Raw genomic sequence first — 19,232 nt, forward strand, 5'->3', positions numbered from 1 at the left:
GACATGCAGCGCTGGCAGAAATGCCAAGTGTCACACATCTACACCCACAAGCACACCCTACCTTGCAAAAACAGTTTTTCATTCATTCAAGATCCCACTGTCACGCATGTTTGCACGCAGGTTCATACTGAAAGATAAAAGGGAAAGCGCCTCCACGAAATCCGCTTACGGACACGCTCCCGGGGCCACACTCAGCCAGACAAACGTCTGGCAAATGACAGTCACTTCACGCCAGACTCTAACAGTCCTTCGCACGCCACTCCCACTGCCTCAGGGAACCACAGACACAGGCATCGCCCCGCCTGGCGTCCTCTTCCAAAGATTGGGGCACCGGGTCCGCGGGCCCCCACTCCCACCCAGCACAAAGAGTCCGGCGCTCAGAGCTAGCGGTTTCCGGAGGACTCACCACCGAGCCCGCGGACACAGGCCCCGAAACCACACGTAAAGCTGCCGAAGTGGCACAGCCGGCGCGGGCTGGGACAGAGGCGCCCCTGAGGCCGGGGCTGTAGGTGGCTGAGGGCGCCACAAGCCTTGGTCCGTTAGACCAGGGGAGACGCTTCCCAGAGGCCCCCGCGGCTCACCCGGGCGGGACCGGCTTCCCCGTTTGCGCGTCCTGAGAAGCCGACCACGGCGTTCCAGGGCTCACAGCTCCGCGTAGGGGAGCTCAGCCTAGGGTTTTGCCGGAGCGGCCTCCTGCCAGCCCAGCTCTCAGATTGGGAGCGCAACTTGGTACTGAGAAGAATCGAGTCGTTCCGCTGCTTCCTGCCCCGAACTACATTTCCCAGAGGCCTTCGCGGCCCTACTCCCCCCTCTCCCCCTGCAAAAAGGCATTTCCTTCTTACAGTGGGCTGGAGCTGCAGGTTCGCAGGGTCCGTGAAGGAAGCCTGGCTCAGTCTGTTTAGTTCCGTCTTCTCGGGTTTCTACCTGAGACTAGAATACGGCGTGGTGAAGGTGGTGAGAGCTCAAGTGCCCGTGAAGGCCGGGTCAGCTGGAGCCTTAAGGTCCTGGCAGCGGCTAGAACAGGGAGGAGTGACGTTGTGTGACTGTATGTGTGAAACTTCGGCCATGGAATTTGGAGTTTGGGGTTTCCCGGGCGAGAGACCATGTCCAGTGACATCTGAGGTCGTGCGAATATGTGACCTTTTGTGTGACCATGGTCGCGTTTTATATTCTCGTGGCTGTTTGATTCTGACCTTGCATGTATTTGTTCTTTCTGGACTTCTCGAAGTGACAGTGTTACTGGATTTCATGACCTGGGATCGTGAGCGAAAAGTAGTGTGGCCAATCCGCCTGGATTCTAAACAGACTTGGCCTTACTAGCTGTGTCATCTCAGACTAGGTACTTAATTTCTCCATGCCTTTAGTCTTAATATTTTTTTTTTTTTTTTTTGAGACAGAGCCTCACTTTGTAACCCATGCTGGAGTGCTGCGGCGCGATGCTGGCTCACTGCTGCCTCGAACTCCCGGGCTCAAGCGATTCTCTGCCTCAGCCTTCCGAGTAACTGGGACTACAATCACGGGACACCCCGCCTGGCTGATTTTTTTTTTTTTTTTTTTTAATTCTTAGAGATGAGGTCTCACTATGTTGCCCAGGCTGGTCTCAAACTTCTGAGCTCAAGCGATCCTCCGCCTGGGCCTCACAAAGTGCTGGGGTTACAGGCAAGAGCCGCACGGGGCCGGTCTTAATACCTTTAATAAAGAGATAATAGGCCGGACGTGGTGGCTCACGCCTGTGATCCCAGCACTTTGGGTGGCCAAGGCGGACGGATCATTTGAGGTCTGGCGGTTTTTTCTCTTTTTCTTTCTTTCTTTTCTTTTTTTTAGACGGACTTTTGCTCTGTCGCTCAGGCTGGAGTGCAGTGGCGTGATCTCGGCTCACTGCAACCTCCGCCTCTCCGCCTCCCGGGTTCAGGCAGTTTTCCTGCCTCAGCCTCCTGAGTAGCTAGGACTACAGGCGCGTGCCACCACGCCCGGCTAATTCTTTTGTATTTTTATTAGAGACGGTATTCCACGATGTTGGTCAGGCTGGTCTGGAACTCCTGACCTCGTGATCTGCCCGCCTCGGCCTCCCAAAGTGCTGGGATTTCAGGCGTGAGCCACCGCGCCTGGCCAAGGGTAGCCAGTGGGAGGCTGCCAGGAGTGTAGTACGCTTGCGCAGTTTACCTCCTCGCACCCTTGCCCCCCCCCCAACTTTTTTCGGGTATCCAGCACAATTCTAGGAATTCGCCTCCCACCCATTTTGAGTAGACGCGCCACTAGCGCGTTCCCACGCACAAACCTTTTCCCTGCGGCCAACCCGCGGTTCTCAACTCCCCGCCCTGGTTGCTAAGTGGGGTGCGCGGAGCGCTTGTGCCTACCATACCAGCCACTGTAGTGTAACGCTGGGTCCCGTCCCTGTGACCCAGCCAGGCTCGGAGCTGCAGGGAATCCGGACTTTCGGGCTCTCTGGAAGGCAGGGAAAGAGGCCAGCGTGGGAGGACCTGGTGGGGAGGGGGCAGTGTTACAAACCCTGCGCGGAGCTGCCCTGTTGCTGCCAGACCCTACGGCGCCGCGACCTTTTCTACTCTGGACTACGTTTCCCAGCTGCCCCCGCGGGAGCTGGGCCCGCGGCCCCTTTGTGTCCTCCGGGGGCGGAGGCAGCTGAGGCGCTTCTTTCCGGGCCCGTAGGGGCTGGGTTCCATCCAACTCAGGGTAGGGGTGTGATCCGAGCGAAGATTCCCCGAGCCTTTGGGGCGGGAACGGGCTCTTCCCCCAGCTCTGTTCTGCAGGTAGGGAGTGGGCTGAGGAGTGGCGTGTGGTTCTCCGGAAGCTCGTCCCAGGCCCTCTGTGTGACTCCGGTGCAAGTGGAGGTTGGTACCGTAGTGCGAGGCTGTCACCGCGTGTGCCTGTCCACGTCCTGTGTGACTGGGTGCGAGGGAGTCAGTGGCACCGTGGAGTGTGAGGTTGTGAGTTGGGGGGGGAGCGGGCGAGTGTTCGCTGCCCCTTGTTGGGCCGATACCCGCGGCCTCTTTGTGACTGGGTTGTGAGACTGTCGCTTGTGATTAGATACCCTGGTGTCTGAGCCTTGCCGGTATGGGAAAGGGTGCCCGTGTGAGACAGTCCATACCCATGGCCTCAGACTGTGGCGTGGGTAAGACGGTGGTTGGCACTGTAGTTTTTCAGACTCTGATTATGTGGGGCATTGAATGAGAGACTGTGTGCCACCGAGAGGCTTTTAAAGCCGGCTCAAGTCATATCAATGTGCCACCAAGTTTCAGAATCACTGATTTATTGGAGAGGAGGATTGTGGGGTCAGGTCCTCTTTTATTTGATCTTGGTGCTCTTATTTATTAGTTCTGTGTCTTTATGTGAAAGCTTACATTCCTCTGAGTCTGTATTTGTAAAACCTAGAACATCTGGTGTTAAGCTAAGGAATTGGAAAATGATTTAGGCATGAGTTAAATTGTATGCAAACAAACTCCTAGGTCTCCATTATGTTCTCTATATTGGAGGGAAGGTTGCAAGAGGAGGAAAGAGAATCCTAAAAAGTCTAGACTGGTGATTCTGGATGCTGCAAGAAAAGTCTAGTTTCTCATGTTCTTTTCCCCATCTCAGTTATCTGAGGCCACTGCCATTTCCCAAGAGAAGAGCAAGGAGGGAGAAAGAATGGCTGTTGGGCTTCTTAAAGCCATGTACCAGGTGCGTTGGTGTTTTCTCTATTTCCTGAATACCTGTCTGCTTTTCAGAACAAGCAGATACTAATTTTCCTTCTGCTGAAACGTTTCTGGGTAACCAGTCATATCACTTATCAACACTCTCCACTGGATTCCCATCTTATTCAAGATAAATGCTTAAGTCCTTGTCTTGACCTGCAGGGCCCTGCATAATCTGGTCCCTGACTGTCCCTCTGACTTCATCTAATTTTTCTCACCCTGTCTTTAACTCAGTCACTCAGTTCCAGCAACACTAGCTTCCTTGTAATGTGGTGAGTACATTCTTTCTTTTTTTTTTTTTGAGACATAGTCTCACTCTGTCACCAGGCTGGAGTGGAGCGGCCGCGATATGGGCTCACTGCAACCTCCGCCTCCCAAGTTCAAACAATTCTCCTGCCTCAGCCTCCCGAGTAGCTGGGACTACAGGCACATGCCACCAGACCCAGCTAATTTTTTGTATTTTTAGTAGAGACAAGGTTTCACCTTGTTGGCCAGGATGGTGTCGAACTCCAGACCTCAGGTGATCTGCCCGCCTCAGCCTCCCAAAGTGCTGGGATTACAGGCATGAGCTACCACACTTGGCCTGGCCAGTGAGTACATTCTTTTTGTTTGTTTGTTTGTTTTGAGACGGAATCTCTCTCTGTCCCCAGGCTGGAGTGCAGTGGCACGATCTCGGCTCACTGCAAGCTCCGCCTCCCGAGTTCACACCATCCTTCTGCCTCAGCCTCCCGAGTAGCTGGGAATACAGGCACTCGCCACCACGCCCAGCTAATTTTTTGTATTTTTAGGAGAGATGGGGTTTCACCATGTTAGCCAGGATGGTCTTGTTCTCCTGACCTCGTGATCCACCCGCCTCAGCCTGTCAAAGTGCTGGGATTACAGGCGTGAGCCACCGTGGCTGGCTGCCAGTAAGTACATTCTTAATGCATGACCTTGCACTTGCTATTGCCTCTGCCTGGGATACTGTTCCCTCAGATACGGATACAGACCAACTTCCTCACTCTAGTTTCCTCACTCTAGTTTCTAACCAAACAACATTCATTCATTCTAATTTTTAGTAAGCACGCATTACCACTGGGTATCACAGTGCTTAGTCCCTCATCCTGTTCTCTATCTACACTTACTACCTTGGTGATCTCATCCTGTCTCATAGCCTCAAATACCATGTATATGCCAACAACTACCAAACTGTACACAGCCCAGACCTCTCTCTTGAACTCTAGAGTTGTATACCTGACTGCCTACTTAACATCTTCATTTGGTTGCATAAGAGATATCTCAAATGCAAACATCTTACAAATGGAGTGAAACGAACCACTGGCGGTTTTGGAACATGAGTGACATGAACTGATTTTCATTTGGTAGGATCACTCTGGCTGCTACTGAGAATAAACTGAATGGGACAAGGATAGAATTAGGGAACTCAACTAGGAAACTCTTAGGTACTTTCCTAGCTCCACTGATTAAGCTAAAAGTCTTCCATCAGGAAATCAGAGACTTCAAAATACATCCAGAATCAGATTACTTTTTTTTTGAGATGGAGTCTCGCTCTGTCAGCCAGGCTGGAGTGTAGTGGCATGATCTCGACTCACTGCAACCCTCGCCTCTCCCTGGTTCAAGCGATTCTCTTGCCTCACTCTCCTGAGTACAGGCATGCGCCACGACGCCCAGCTAATTTTTGTATTTTTAGTAGCAACAGGGTTTCACCATGTTGGCCAGGATGGTCTCTCTCTCTCTTGACCTTGTGATCCACCTGCCTTGGCCTCCCAAAGACTGGGATTATAGGCGTGAGCCACGGCATCCAGCCCAGAGTACTTTTTAGTATCACCACTGCTTCCATTATGTTCTGAACCATCATCTCTCACCTGTGTTACTGTGGTACTCTCCTAACTTCTCTCTCTACCTCCACTCTTGTTCTCTTTTAGTCTGTTCTCAGTGGAGCAGCCAAAGTGATGCTGTTAATACATAAGTTATATGAGTTCATTATTTATAGGCAGAAGGTGGGTGGAAATAACAGAGAGCATAGACAACTCTTTCAAAAAGTTTAGCTATGGCCGGGCGCGGTGGCTCAAGCCTGTAATCCCAGCACTTTGGGAGGCCGAGACGGGCGGATCACGAAGTCAGGAGATCGAGACCATCCTGGCTAAACAAAAAACTAGCCAGGTGAGGTGGCGGGCGCCTGTAGTCCCAGCTACTCGGGAGGCTAAGGCAGGAGAATGGCATCAACCCAGGAGGTGGAGCTTGCAGTGAGCTGAGATCCGGCAACGGCACTCCAGCCTGGGCGACAGAGCGAGACTCCGTCTCAAAAAAAAAAAAAAAAAAGGTTTAGCTATAAGAGGAGAGAGCCGGACGTGGTGGCTCACTCCTGTAATCCCAGCACTTTGGGAGGCCAAGGCGGGCGGATCACCTGAGGTGAGGGAGTTCGAGACCAGTCAGACCAACATGCGGAAACCCCATCTTTACTAAAAACACAAAAAATTAGCCAGGCGTGGTGGCACATGCCTGTAATCCCAGCTACTCGGGAGGCTGAGGCAGGAGAATCACTTGAACCTCGGAAGTGGAGGTTGCAATGAACTGAGATTGTGCCATTGCACTCCAGCCTGGGCAACAAGAGCAAAACTCTGTCTCAAAAAAAAAAAAAAAAAAAAAAAAAGAAGGAGAGAAATGGGTGGTAACTGAAGGAGAAAGTCATAATTGACAAAGTCTCAGAAAGATGGATATATGTTGCCAGGCTGATGCTAAAGATTCAGTAGAAAGGGAGATTTGAAGATGAATAGAGAAAAGGGAATTGCTGGAACAATGTGCTTAAGTAGGTAAGAGGAGCTAAGTGTTTGGCCTTTTCTAGGAAAGGGGTTGTTCAGTTATAGGAATAAGGGCATGTTAGGGTGTAGAAGCACAGGTGCAGGTGGATGTGTAGATGTGGTGGGAGTTTGTGGGAATTATCTTTCAATGGGTTTTGTTTTCTCAGAGAAAAAGTAAGATTGTCAGCTGAGAGTGAGCATGGGGAAGGAGATCTTGAAGGTGTGAGGAGAGAGGGGATAGTATCAAATGGTCATTTAGCAGAGTGAAGGGATGAATGGACTAGGGAAATGTATCATGCAGCACTTCGGCCCACTTGAGGTTAAGTGATCATGAATTTAAAGTGATACTAATTTGCATGGTTGGTATGATTTTCTCTAGCAGAGTTCAGCTATGCAGGGTACACGCACAGAGTAAGCAGAAAGATGGCTGCAGTTTAACCAAGTGAGTACAGTTAAGTGAGAGAGGGGCAGGGAAGGCAAGGGCATATGCAGGGGGTGATTATAACAGATGGTTGTGCTGGGAAGTGAGGGTACTCAGGGATGAGGAACAGTGAAAAAGTGGTAAAAAGTGGTAAGAACAATAAATTGTACTTCTCCAGAATTTGACTTCTGGTGGAGTCAAGAAACTATCCAGTTTGGGGTACCACAGGGCAACAGTTGAGATATAGGAGGTGGAAGTCAGAGTGGGGTAATTGAGGTTATGAAGGGTTTGGTATTGACTGGTACTGACAAGGTCTGGGTTATGACCATGGACATGAATGACTGTAGAAGCGTAGAGGATAAGACTATTCCAGGAGAGAGGGGTCAGAGAACTAAGAGGCCGGGTTGTAGGGAGTATTATTTATGTGGATATCGAAGTGACCAAAGAATGATAGGAATGGCATTGAAGAGAGTGACAGTGAGTCAGATGCTGAAGAATTTAAGGAATGACAGAGAACTGGTATCTATCAGGAATTAGTAGATACCTATCACAAGGAAGGATTGTGATTGACACATTCTAATTTCATGAGGTTTAAAACTAGATGTCTTTTAGGGAGGAGGAAATATTTTGGAAACAAGAGCAAAGAGGTGACCTGCCTCACCTTCAAGTGCTGTGGTACAAGGAATGTGGGGAAGAAAACATTCATCAGTGACAGGGCGTTAGGGGAAGTCGTCCTCTCAGCTGGAAGCCATGTTTCTTTAAGGGCAAAAAGAAAACAGGAAAAAGTGGGAACTGTAGTTTTGCTTCAGACTGGTTTGATGATAATTGTGAATGGATTTTGAAACCAAGTATTATCATTTGTTAGGGGTCAAATATTTTAAGATCAGAATGTAAACTCCTATATTGACATAGAAATTATTTTTGTTGACTATAAAGCATCAGTGGAAAGTATATATGTCGTATATAAATATTTATACATTTATTGTATGTATTTATATAAGCTAAGGAAAACAGGAAGCATTGTTAACAGGAGCAGAGAGGGAGAGATTTGCCTACTTCCTATAAGTGAAAAAAAAGGTTACTGAGTGTTGAACTTGAAGAATTTTGCTTCTGTAGAGGTAGTTTGTTTTGTTTTGTTTTGTTTTTGAGACAAAGTGTTGCTGTGTTGCCTAGGCTAGAGTGCAGTGGCACAATCTCAGCTCACCGCAACCTCTGCCTCCCGGATTCAAGCGATTCTCCTGCCTCAGCCTCCCGAGTACTGGGGATTATAGGTGCTATAATATATAGCACCTATAAAATATAAAATATATATAAAATATAGCTAATTTTTGTATTTTTAATAGAGACAGGGTTTTACCATGTTGGCCAGGCTGTTCTGGAACTCCTGACCTCAAGTGATCCACCCACCTTGGCCTCCCGAGTGCTGGGATTACAGGTGTGAGCCACCTCACCCAGCCTAGAGACAGTTTCTTTAACTGTAACAAAATTGTGTCAAATGCAAAAAGTTGCATTGCCAGGTTCACATCTTTTAATTTTGTAAAAAATTAATACATACACATATAATGAATGTTTGTTTCATCAGCATGTGGTCACATTATAGAAACCTGGAATCCAACAGCATCACAGCAGCACGTTTTGTTTTGTTTTGTTTTGTTTTTAGATGGAGTCTCGCCCTGTTGCCCAGGTTGGAGTGCAGTGGCACCATCTTGGCTCACTGCAACCTCCGCCTCCTGGGTTCAAGCGATTCTCCTGCCTCAGCCTCCGGAGTAGCTGGGACTACAGGCACGCACCACCATGCCTAGCTAATTTTTGTATTTTTAGTAGAGACAGCATTTCACCATATTGGCCAGGCTGGTCGCGAACTCCTGACCTCAGGTGATCCACCCACCTCGCCCTCCCAAAGTGCTGGGATTACAGGCATGAGCCCAGCTCAGTGTCAAGTTTTTAAGAACTTTCTCTAACCCCTATAGGCGGAAGCAATATTATGAGTAGAACACCCATTTCTTTACACAAAATTTTGAGAACTCTGCATTAAAGTATTTGAATTTTAATGGAATTGATGCTTTGCTCTGCTTGGTTTGGTACAGTTGTCAGAGATACAGCGAACACTTTCTGGGATTATTTTTGATCCCTTTCTAGCTTCTTGAAATTTTCTTCAAGCCACTCATTGATTAATTCAACTTAGTCAATATTTGAATACTTCAGGTGTGCCAGATTCTATTCTGTACCTGGGGATAAAGCAGTGACCAAAGCCAAAACATAATCTGCCCTCATGGAGCTTAAATTTTAGTTGAGGAGGGTGAAGAACGGGCAATGATTAAAATAATTAAGTGCTGTGGAGGGTTAGGGAATTGGGGTTGAAGCATTACTATTTTATACTGGAATAATCTGAGACATACAAAGGCCCTGAGTACAAATATGGTAACATGGTTACATATTTGAGAATGTAATATCAGAGAGGGCCCAGTGTGCCTAGGGCAGAGGAAATGAGGTGAATATAGTAAGAGATAAGGTTCTTTCATTTATTTCATTTCAGGAGTTGGTGACCTTCAGAGATGTGGCTGTAGACTTCTCCCAAGAAGAATGGGATTGTCTGGATTCTTCTCAAAGACACCTGTATAGTAATGTGATGCTGGAGAACTACAGGATCTTAGTATCACTGGGTAAGGATATCTTCTTGCAAAATTCAGCTTCTACTCAAAAGGGGCTCTTTGCTACCACTATTGTGAATTTTTGGATAACATCTGCAAAGTTTGGCTGAATGTCTGCTGCCAATGCCAAATGAATGGGTTAGTGTTTGTGGATTTGGCAGTGAACATATTCTTGGCCTATGCCTGAAGCTTCATCTTCCTTATCCTTCTAATACATGTCCTTTACACATTTCTCTTTTTTGCTTACTGTAAACTCCCTTTTCCCCGATGTTTTAAGGATTGAATGTGAGTTCTGGAATATCCACAGCATGACCAAATTCTACTTTTTTTTCATATATTGCAGGACTTTGCTTTTCCAAACCAAGTGTGATATTATTGTTGGAACAAGGAAAAGCACCCTGGATGGTGAAGAGAGAGCTGACAAAAGGCTTGTGCTCAGGTTAGTGAAGAGGAAATTGGCAAAAATCTTTGCACGTGACAGCTCAGCTTGACTCAAAGGTATCACCTCTTCACTCTTCAGGCTTCCAAATTCTTCTCAGATGTTCTAGGTCTTTATAAAAATTTGGGGCCATTTAGGATGTTCTCCCACATTTCTTATTTTTAATTATTTCATTTCTCTCACTTTCCTATCTCCTTTCTAGTAAGTCCCATTCCCTCTCAGTTTCATAAGCCTCTCAGTCTTTAAAAAATCTTTTACTAGTCTTACAAACTTTTTTTTTTTTTTTTGAGATGGAGTCTCGCTCTGTCACCCAAGCTGGAGTGCAGTGGTGTGATCTCGGCTCACCACAACCCCTGCCTCCCAGGTTCAAGTGATTCTCCTGCCTCAGCCTCCCGAGGAGCTGGGATTACAGGCACACACCACCACGCCCAGCTAATTTTTATATTTTTAATAGAGACAGGGTTTCTCCATGTTAGGCTGGTCTCAAACTCCTGACCTCACGTGATCTGCCTGCCTCGGCCTTCCAAAGTGCTGGGATTACAGGCATGAGCCACTGCACCTGGCATCTTACAAATTTTTGAGCTCTACAGAGCATCAGAAGTGTAGGCAGTCTTGGGGACTGAGTCTTCAACCTGAAGCATCTGATGCTATCTCCAGGTAGATAGAGCTGAGGTAGAGGACACCCACTGCAGAATTCATTGCTTGCTATCCCAGAGTGCTGGGATTACAGACGTGAGCCACCGCACCCAGCCTGTAGCTTATGTTTTTGATACTTTAAGAAACCTTCTGTGTTCTGAGTTCATATAGATATCCGAAAATAGTCTTTTAAAGATTGTCCTTTTATATCTAGGTCCATAATCCAATTGGAACTTATTTTTGAGGATTATGTTAAATAAGAATTTAATTTCCGTATCTTGGCCGGGCACGGTGGCTCAAGCCTGTAATCCCAGCACTTTAGGAGGCCGAGACGGGCACGAAGTCACAAGATCAAGACCATCCTGGCTAACACGGTGAAACCCCGTCTCTACTAAAAAATACAAAAAACTAGCCGGGTGAGGTGGCGGGCGCCTGTAGTCTCAGCTACTCGGGAGGCTGAGGCAGGAGAATGGCGTGAACCCGGGAGGCGGAGCTTGCAGTGAGCTGAGATCTGGCCACTGCACTCCAGCCTGGGCGACAGAATGAGACTCTGTCTCAAAAAAAAAAAGAATTTAATTTCTGTCCCAGATATTTTTTAAATAAATGCTCCCTCTGCCTGTTTTCCTGAATGTTACCTCTTAATATATCAAGTTTTAGTCTTTTTATGGTTGTGACTTTAAACTTTATTCAATTTCATTGATCTCTTTTTCTTTATACTAGTACCACACTATCTTAATAAAAATAGTTTCTTAGAATGATAATTATCTGCTAGGGAACATCTCTACAGCTTGTTTAAATTCTTTAGAATTTCTTGTTTGCCTTTTGGCCATCAATATAAAGTTTAGGGTCAACTTGTAAATTTTGATCAGAAAACAACACAATGCTGTTAAGTTTTGATTCCAATTTTAAGTTTTGATTCAAATTTTATTCTGTAATCAATTCTGGAAATTTAAAAAATTCATTAACATGGTATAGCTCTCCATTTATTTAGGTTTTTTTACTTTTTTCAATGTGTTATAATTTTCTCCAAAAAAGGCTATGCACACCTTCTGTTAGATTAATTGTAAACATTAAACATACTAGTTTCGTTGCTGTGTTAAATGTTACCTATATTTTCTGTTTGTTGCATATATATAGAAATGAAGTTAACTTTATATACATTGATTTTATATCCACCAACCTTGCTAATCTCTCCTGTTAATACTAATATTTTTAGATATGTTTGGATTTTATGTATGAGTAGACATGTTTGTGAATAATGACAATTTCTTCATTTTTAATTCTTATAACTTAATTTCTTTTTCTGTTGCCTTTGTTTTATCTTCAGTATAATATGAATCGAAGTAGTGATAACAGGCATTCTTGTCCACTTCTGGTCTTAATAAGAATATTTAATATTTTGTTTTTTGATAATTGTGATGTTTAAAAGTTTTTGGTACATACCCTTTCATTCCTGTTTGCTAGAGTTTCATTGTGGAAAGCTTTTGAGTTTTACCAAATGTTTTTCTCCATCTGTAGGTGATTTTACCTCTTACCAGGTTTTAGTTTTTCACCTCTTAATGTGGTAATTTACAGACATTTTCAAATGTTAAACCAACATTGCATTCCCAAGATAAACCCATCTTTATATCTTTTCCATTTTTTGCTAGTTGCTATTTGCCAATGTTTTGTTTGGGTGTTTTGCATCTGCATTTATTAGTGAATTTGGCCTTCAGTTTTCCCTTCTTGTCAGATTTTAGAATCAAGGTTGATTATTCTCATAAATTCTTTTTCTTCTTTAGAAACATTTGTGAAAAATAAAAATTATTTGTTTTTTGAATGTTTGGTAGAACTTTGTTCATCTTGGCCAGGAATTTTTATTGTTAAAAGAATTTAAACTAATCATTCAATTTGATATGTTCTAAAATTCTAGATTTTCTATTTCTCCTGGAGTCAATTAGGGTATTTTTTTCTAAATATTTTTAGTTTTGTTGTAAGTTTCCAAACTTACTAGATGAAGTTGTCCATTATTTTTCTAGTTCTCAATGATCTCTTGATCCGTGAATTATTTAGAAGTCTGAAATTGAAGGCTTTTGTTTGGTACTTGTTTAATTGCATGATGGTTAGAGAATGGGATCTCTTTAATATACATTTTTTGAAAGTATTTTGAGACTTGCTTTATTTCTTAGGGCTAGTTTTGGTGAATATTCTATGTGTCCTTGAATATAATATGTATTTTCTGGTTATTGAATACAGTGTTTGATATATGCTCATTAGATTAAGCTCATTAACTGTGCTGGTCAAATCTGTGTCCTTATGGATTTTAAAAAAATGTCTTTGAGCAATCAGTTACTGGCAGACATGTTAAAGAAACTTCTATTCTGGTGGTAAATACATAAATTTTTTTCTCATAATTGTAACAGCAGATTTTTTGTATTTTGAAGGTATTTTGTTTGGTCATATGTTTTTAGAATGTTTTCTTTTTCTAGTGAATTTTTTCTTATGTTATTGTTACTCTCTTTAAATCTTGTGATTATCTGATTAAGCAAAAAAGTTCACTTAATATTGTTATAGCTTTATTTGCCTTTTGTTAATATTTACTTGATGTAGTTTTTTTCTACTCCTTTATTCTCTGACCTTGCCATGTGTTTCTCTGATAAGCAGTATTTGGATAAACATTTTTTTAAATCCAGCCTGATAACCTTTATCTTTTAACCAAATGATGGTGGTTTATTAAATGTTTTGGTACTGTTAATAGACTTGGATTTATTTTCCACTGTCTCACTTTCTTTTAGAAATTGTACCTTTTCAAATTTTTCTTGTTTCTTGGTTTTTCTCCATCTCCTAATTTGAATGATATACAATCTATTTCTATTCTGTACTGGTTACCTTAGAAAATCTAACATTTATGGCTGGGTGTGGTGGCTCACGCCTGTAATCCCAACACTTTGGGAGGCTGAGGCGGGCGGATCACGAGGTCAAGAAATCGAGACCAGTGTGGCCGACATGGTGAAACCCCATCTCTACTAAAAATACAAAAATTAGCTGGGTATGGTGGCGTGCGCCTGCAGTTCCAGCTACTCCGGAGGCTGAGGCAGGAGATTCACTTGAACCCAGGAGGCGGAGGTTGCAGTGAGCCGAGATGGCGCCACTGCACTCCAGCCTGGGCAACAAGAGCAAAACTCCATCTCAAAAAAAAAAATACAAGAACCTTAGACTGTCTTAACTTACCCTCATTTCAGTTATTCCTTGTTTTTCTTCAATGCCATAAACTATTATTTTGCTTTATGAAGTTATATAATAGACCATTATTACATTTAGTGTTGTTTAGATTTATCCACTTTTGGCTAGGTGCGGTGGCTTATGGCTGTAATCCCAGCACTTTGGGAGGCCAAGGCAGGTGGATCACTTGAGTCCAGGAGTTTGAGACCAGCCTGGGCAACATGGTAGAACCCCGTCTCTACAAAATGCAAAAATTAGCTGGGTATGGGGGTATGTGCCTGTAGTTCCAGTTACTTGGGAGGCTGAGGTGGGAGGATTGCTTGAGCCCAGGAGTTCAAGGCTGCAGTGAGCTGAGAACGTGGCACTGCACTACAATCTGGGTGACAAAGCAAGGTTCTGTCTCAAAAAAAAAAAAAAAAAAATTTCACGTTTGTCATTTTCCTTGTTCACCATTCTATCCCAGAACTTTTTCCTGAAGTAATTTCCTTATAAATATTTTAGAGATATACTATTCATATAAACTTATATTGTTGTTATTGTTTTGTTTCCTTGTCAGTCATAGATTGACAGATTTTTTAATTTTTTTGAGATGGAGTCTTGCACTGTCGCCTGGGCTGGAGTGCAGTGGCATGATCTCGGCTTACCGCAACCTCCCCATACCGGGTTCAGGCAATTCTCCTGCCTCAGCCTCCCGAGTAGCTGGGATTACAGGTGCGTGCCACCATGCCCATCTAATTTTTTGTATTTTTAGTAGAGATGGGGGTTTCACTAGGTTGGCCAGGATGGTCTCAAACTCCTGACCTGGTGATCCACCCGCCTCAGCCTCCCAAAGTGCTGGGATTACACACGTGAGCCACTGTGCCCGGCAACAGATTATTTTTATGAGTGCTTTAAAGATACCATTCCATGCTTTTCTGGCTTCTGTTCTTGCTTTTGAAAAGTCAGTTTTCTTAATATATTCTTCCTTGCAACTTTCAAGAACTTTCTTCTTGCCCTGGTTATTCTACATTTTCAATGTGATGTATCTAGATGTCAATTTCAGCTGCTACACTTGGGATTTATTGTGATTTTTTTTATCTGACCATTAATGGACTCTGGGTAATTATCAGCTATTATCTCTTCACATATTGTCACTTTCCCATTCTCTGTGTTTGTTTTTCCTAAAACTCCAGTTAGATGTGCCTAAGACCAAACTCACTAGGGATAAATTGATGCTCCCAGCTTCAGTTCCACCTTACCTACTTGAAAGTGCCTTCTAGAGTCTGTTTGATCTTTGAGAGTTTACCTTAGTTTCCTGCCAGCTGGGTAATGCAGCTAAAAGAAAGTTTTTCTATTTCTACAAAATCATAAGCTTTTTTGTACCAGGAAGATTTGTCATTATAAAACTAGTCTGCTATATTGCCGGACTACTTTAGGTACCTCATATAAGTGGAATCATACAATATTGGTCCCTTTTGTGACTGGCTTATTTCACTTACTGTAATGTCCTTAAATTATATCTGTATTATAGCATATGTCAGAATTTCCTCCTCGTTTAGGGCTGAATAATCTATTGTATGTATATACCACATTTTGTGTTGACTTCATGGAATAGCAACCAGCTGTTACTGCTCTACTCAAACCATTTCAGTGGGTCTCCATCTGTGTTAGGCCGTTCTTGCACTGCTATAAAGAAATATAATACCTGAGACTGGGTAATTTCTATGAAAAGAGGTTTAATTAGCTGTCAGTTCTGTAGGCTGTACAGGAAGCATAGTGGCATCTTCCTCCGAGGAGGTCTCAGGAAGCTTCCAATTATGGCAGAAGGTGAACAGAGAGCAGGCACATCACTTGGCAAAAGCCAGGAGCGTATGAGAGAGGGGGGAGGTGCCACACACTTTTAAAGGACCAGATCTCATGAGAAGTCCCTCACTATCATGACCGTACCAATAGGATGATACTAAACCATTCATGAGGACTCCACCCCCATGATCCAGTCACCTCCCACCAGGCCCCACCTCCAACACTGAGGATTACATTTCAACATGAGATTTGGATGGAACTATATTACCATGTGTTACGGTTTGACTCTGTGTCCCCATCCAAATCTCATCCTGAATTGTAATCCCCATGTGTTGAGGGAGGGACATGGTGGGAAGTGATTGGATGGGGGCAATTTACCCCATGCTGTTCTCATGCTAGTGAGGAAGTTCTCATGAGACCTGATGGTTTCAAAGTGGCAGTTTCTCCTGCTCGCTCTGTCTCTCTCTCTCTGTCTCTCTCTCTCTCCCTCTCCCTCTCTCCCTTTCTCCCTCTCTCTCTCTCCTTCTCTCCTGCCACCTTGTAAAGAAGGTGCCTGCTTCCCCTTCACCTTCTGCCATGATTGTAAGTTTCCCGAGGCCTTCTCAGCCATGCAGAACTGTGAGTCGATTAACCCTCCTTTGTTTATAAATTACCCAGTCTCAGGTAGTGTCTTTATAACAACGTGAAAACAAACCAATACACTCTCCCTCTCAGAGTAAAAGCCAAATTCCCTTCGAAGGCCTGTGAAGCTTAAATAATCTCATTACCTTTTACCTACTGACTTTATATCCTGCTACTCACTCTATAGCCACACTGGCCTTCTTAATATTCCCCAGACATAGTAGACATGCTTCTACTTTTGGGCCTTTGAACCAGCTACTACCTCTTCCCTGAATGCTTTTTCCCCAGAGACTTGAATGACTGACTGACTTCTTCACTTTCTTCAAATCTTTGCTTAAATGTTAACTTATTAATGATTCCTAGCTCTAATTTCATCAGTACCCATGACATCCCCTACCCTGATTTTCTTCCTCTGAAGCACTTAGTATCTTCTAACATAAAATGAAATTTACTTATTTATCACTTATTTTCTGTCTCTTCTAAGAAAATAACATCTTTGAAGGTAATGATCTTTGTTTTGTGATATTAAAAGCATCAGAATAGTATCTGGCAAAAGGTAAATATTTGTTCAATGAATGTTCTTGAATGAAGCAGCTAAAAGAGTGGAGACTATTTCAGTGTCTATTTTATTAACACAGGCATAAAATTGTAACCAGCTCTGACCACATCTCTAATTTCTTCCTGCCCTGAGATTTACTGATTTTTCTTTTATAACTCTAATTATTTCTTCTTAGGTTTCTGTATGACCTGTTTTCAGTTTCTCTTCTTGTATACTTCAGAACTGCAAAAGCCAATGTTCCTGTGGGTTTTGCTATTTAATTCACATATTTTACTTTACAGATGTACTTTCTTAAATATACTTTCTGATACTCAAAGAGGAGACATTTTTTCTTATTATTACTTTTCAGGCTGGGAGCCTATATGTGAGACTGAAGAATTAACCCCAAAGCAGGACTTTTATGAAGAACATCAATCCCAGAAGATAATAGAAACACTTACAAGCTATAACCTTGAATACTCCAGTTTGAAAGAAGAGTGGAAATGTGAGGGCTATTTTGAAAGGCAACCAGGGAATCAGAAGGCGTGTTTCAAGGAAGAGATAATCACTCATGAAGAACCCCTTGTTGATGAAAGAGAACAAGAATATAAATCTTGGGGAAGTTTTCATCAGAACCCACTGCTTTGTACACAAAGGATAATCCCCAAAGAGGAGAAAGTACATAAACATGACACACAAAAGAGAAGCTTTAAAAAAAATTTAATGGCTATTAAGCCCAAGAGTGTCTGTGCAGAGAAGAAACTTTTGAAATGTAATGACTGCGAAAAAGTCTTCAGCCAGAGTTCATCCCTTACTCTTCATCAAAGAATTCATACTGGAGAGAAACCCTATAAATGTATAGAGTGTGGAAAAGCCTTCAGCCAGAGATCAAATCTTGTTCAGCATCAGAGGATTCACACTGGAGAAAAACCCTATGAATGTAAGGAATGTAGGAAAGCCTTCAGTCAGAATGCACATCTAGTTCAACATCTGCGAGTTCATACTGGAGAAAAACCTTATGAATGTAAGGTATGTCGAAAAGCCTTCAGTCAGTTTGCCTACCTTGCTCAACACCAGAGAGTTCATACAGGAGAGAAACCCTACGAATGTATCGAATGTGGGAAAGCTTTTAGCAACAGATCATCCATTGCTCAACACCAGAGAGTTCATACAGGAGAGAAACCCTATGAATGTAACGTCTGTGGGAAAGCATTTAGCCTTCGTGCATACCTTACAGTACATCAGAGAATACATACTGGAGAGAGACCCTATGAATGTAAGGAATGTGGGAAGGCCTTCAGCCAGAATTCACACCTTGCTCAACATCAGAGAATTCATACTGGAGAAAAGCCTTATAAGTGTCAGGAATGTAGAAAAGCATTCAGCCAGATTGCCTACCTTGCTCAGCATCAAAGAGTTCATACTGGAGAGAAACCCTATGAATGTATCGAATGTGGGAAGGCTTTTAGCAATGACTCGTCCCTTACTCAACATCAGCGAGTTCATACTGGAGAGAAACCTTACGAATGTACTGTTTGTGGAAAGGCTTTTAGTTACTGTGGATCCCTTGCCCAACATCAGAGAATTCATACTGGAGAGAGACCCTATGAATGTAAGGAATGCAAAAAAACCTTCAGGCAGCATGCACACCTTGCTCATCACCAGAGAATTCACACTGGGGAGTCACTGTCACCACCCAACCCAGTCAATCACCAAGTCCTATAGATCCTCAGTCCTAAATGTTTCTAGAATTTGTACTCTTTTTTATCTTTAATGTTGTCACCTTGGTCCGATTCATCTCACTCTGATTACTAATATAGCTTTCAAACAGGTCTTCCTGTATTTATTTTTGCTACCTTTAAGTCCATTTCCCACAATGCACTCAAACTGATCTTTTTTTCTTTCTTTTTAAAACTTTTTTTTTTATTTTTGAGACAATGTCTTGCTCTGTTGCCCAGGCTGGAGTGCAGTGAGATGATCTCAGCTCACTGCAACCTCTGACTCCCAGCCTCCGCCTCCAGGGTTCAAGCAATTCTTGTGCCTCAGCCTCCCGAGTAGCTGGGACTACAGACGTGCACCACCATGCCTGGCTAATTTTTGTATTTTTTAGTAGAGATGGGGTTTTGCCATGTTGGCCAGGCTGGTCTTGAACTCCTGATCTCAAGCGATCTGTCTGTCTTGGCCTCCCAAAGTGCCTGGATTACAGGCATAAGCCACCACGCCCAGCCTCTAACTGTTCTTTTCAAAGTATAAGAAACAACATATGGGCTGGGCACAGTGGCTCACACCTGTAATCTCAACACTTTGGGAGGCCGAGGTGGGCGGATCACCCGAGGTTAGGAGTTTGAGACTAACATGGCGAAAGCCCATCTGTACTAAAAATACAAAATTAGCCAGGCATGGTGGTGCACACTTGTAATCCCAGCTACTCTGGAGGCTGAGGCAGGAGC

At 43.7% G+C, this 19,232-nt stretch overlaps 1 protein-coding gene across 2 annotated transcripts; it reads left to right on the forward strand.

The window, feature by feature from the left end:
- The first annotated feature begins 589 nt into the window (after positions 1-589).
- Positions 590-18,614, forward strand: ZNF570 (zinc finger protein 570). Of its 2 annotated transcripts, XM_011973286.1 has the most exons (6): positions 590-1,227; positions 2,769-2,849; positions 3,595-3,678; positions 9,451-9,577; positions 9,909-10,004; positions 17,153-18,614. In XM_011973286.1, exons 1-6 carry the CDS (start codon positions 1,048-1,050, stop codon positions 18,505-18,507), a joined length of 1,923 nt encoding a protein of 640 aa, XP_011828676.1. In that variant the 5' UTR covers positions 590-1,047; the 3' UTR covers positions 18,508-18,614. The 2 variants fall into 2 exon arrangements, with proteins under 2 accessions (XP_011828676.1, XP_011828677.1); XM_011973287.1 differs by lacking the exon at positions 590-1,227 and having other exon boundaries at positions 2,360-2,849.
- Positions 18,615-19,232: the final 618 nt, after the last annotated feature.

Source organism: Mandrillus leucophaeus, unplaced genomic scaffold, assembly GCF_000951045.1.
Source record: "Mandrillus leucophaeus isolate KB7577 unplaced genomic scaffold, Mleu.le_1.0 Scaffold137, whole genome shotgun sequence".
NCBI lineage: Eukaryota > Metazoa > Chordata > Mammalia > Primates > Cercopithecidae > Mandrillus > Mandrillus leucophaeus.

What these genes read in the sequence shown, in the direction of transcription:
- ZNF570 (XM_011973286.1), top strand. Translation starts at nt 1,048, where the DNA reads ATGTGTGAAACTTCGGCCATGGAATTTGGAGTTTGGGGTTTCCCGGGC. An exon ending in TTCTTTCTGGACTTCTCGAA is followed by an intron (nt 1,228 to 2,768) that starts GTGACAGTGTTA and finishes TCTGTTCTGCAG; the next exon opens with GTAGGGAGTGGGCTGAGGAG. An exon ending in GACAAAAGGCTTGTGCTCAG is followed by an intron (nt 10,005 to 17,152) that starts GTTAGTGAAGAG and finishes ATTACTTTTCAG; the next exon opens with GCTGGGAGCCTATATGTGAG.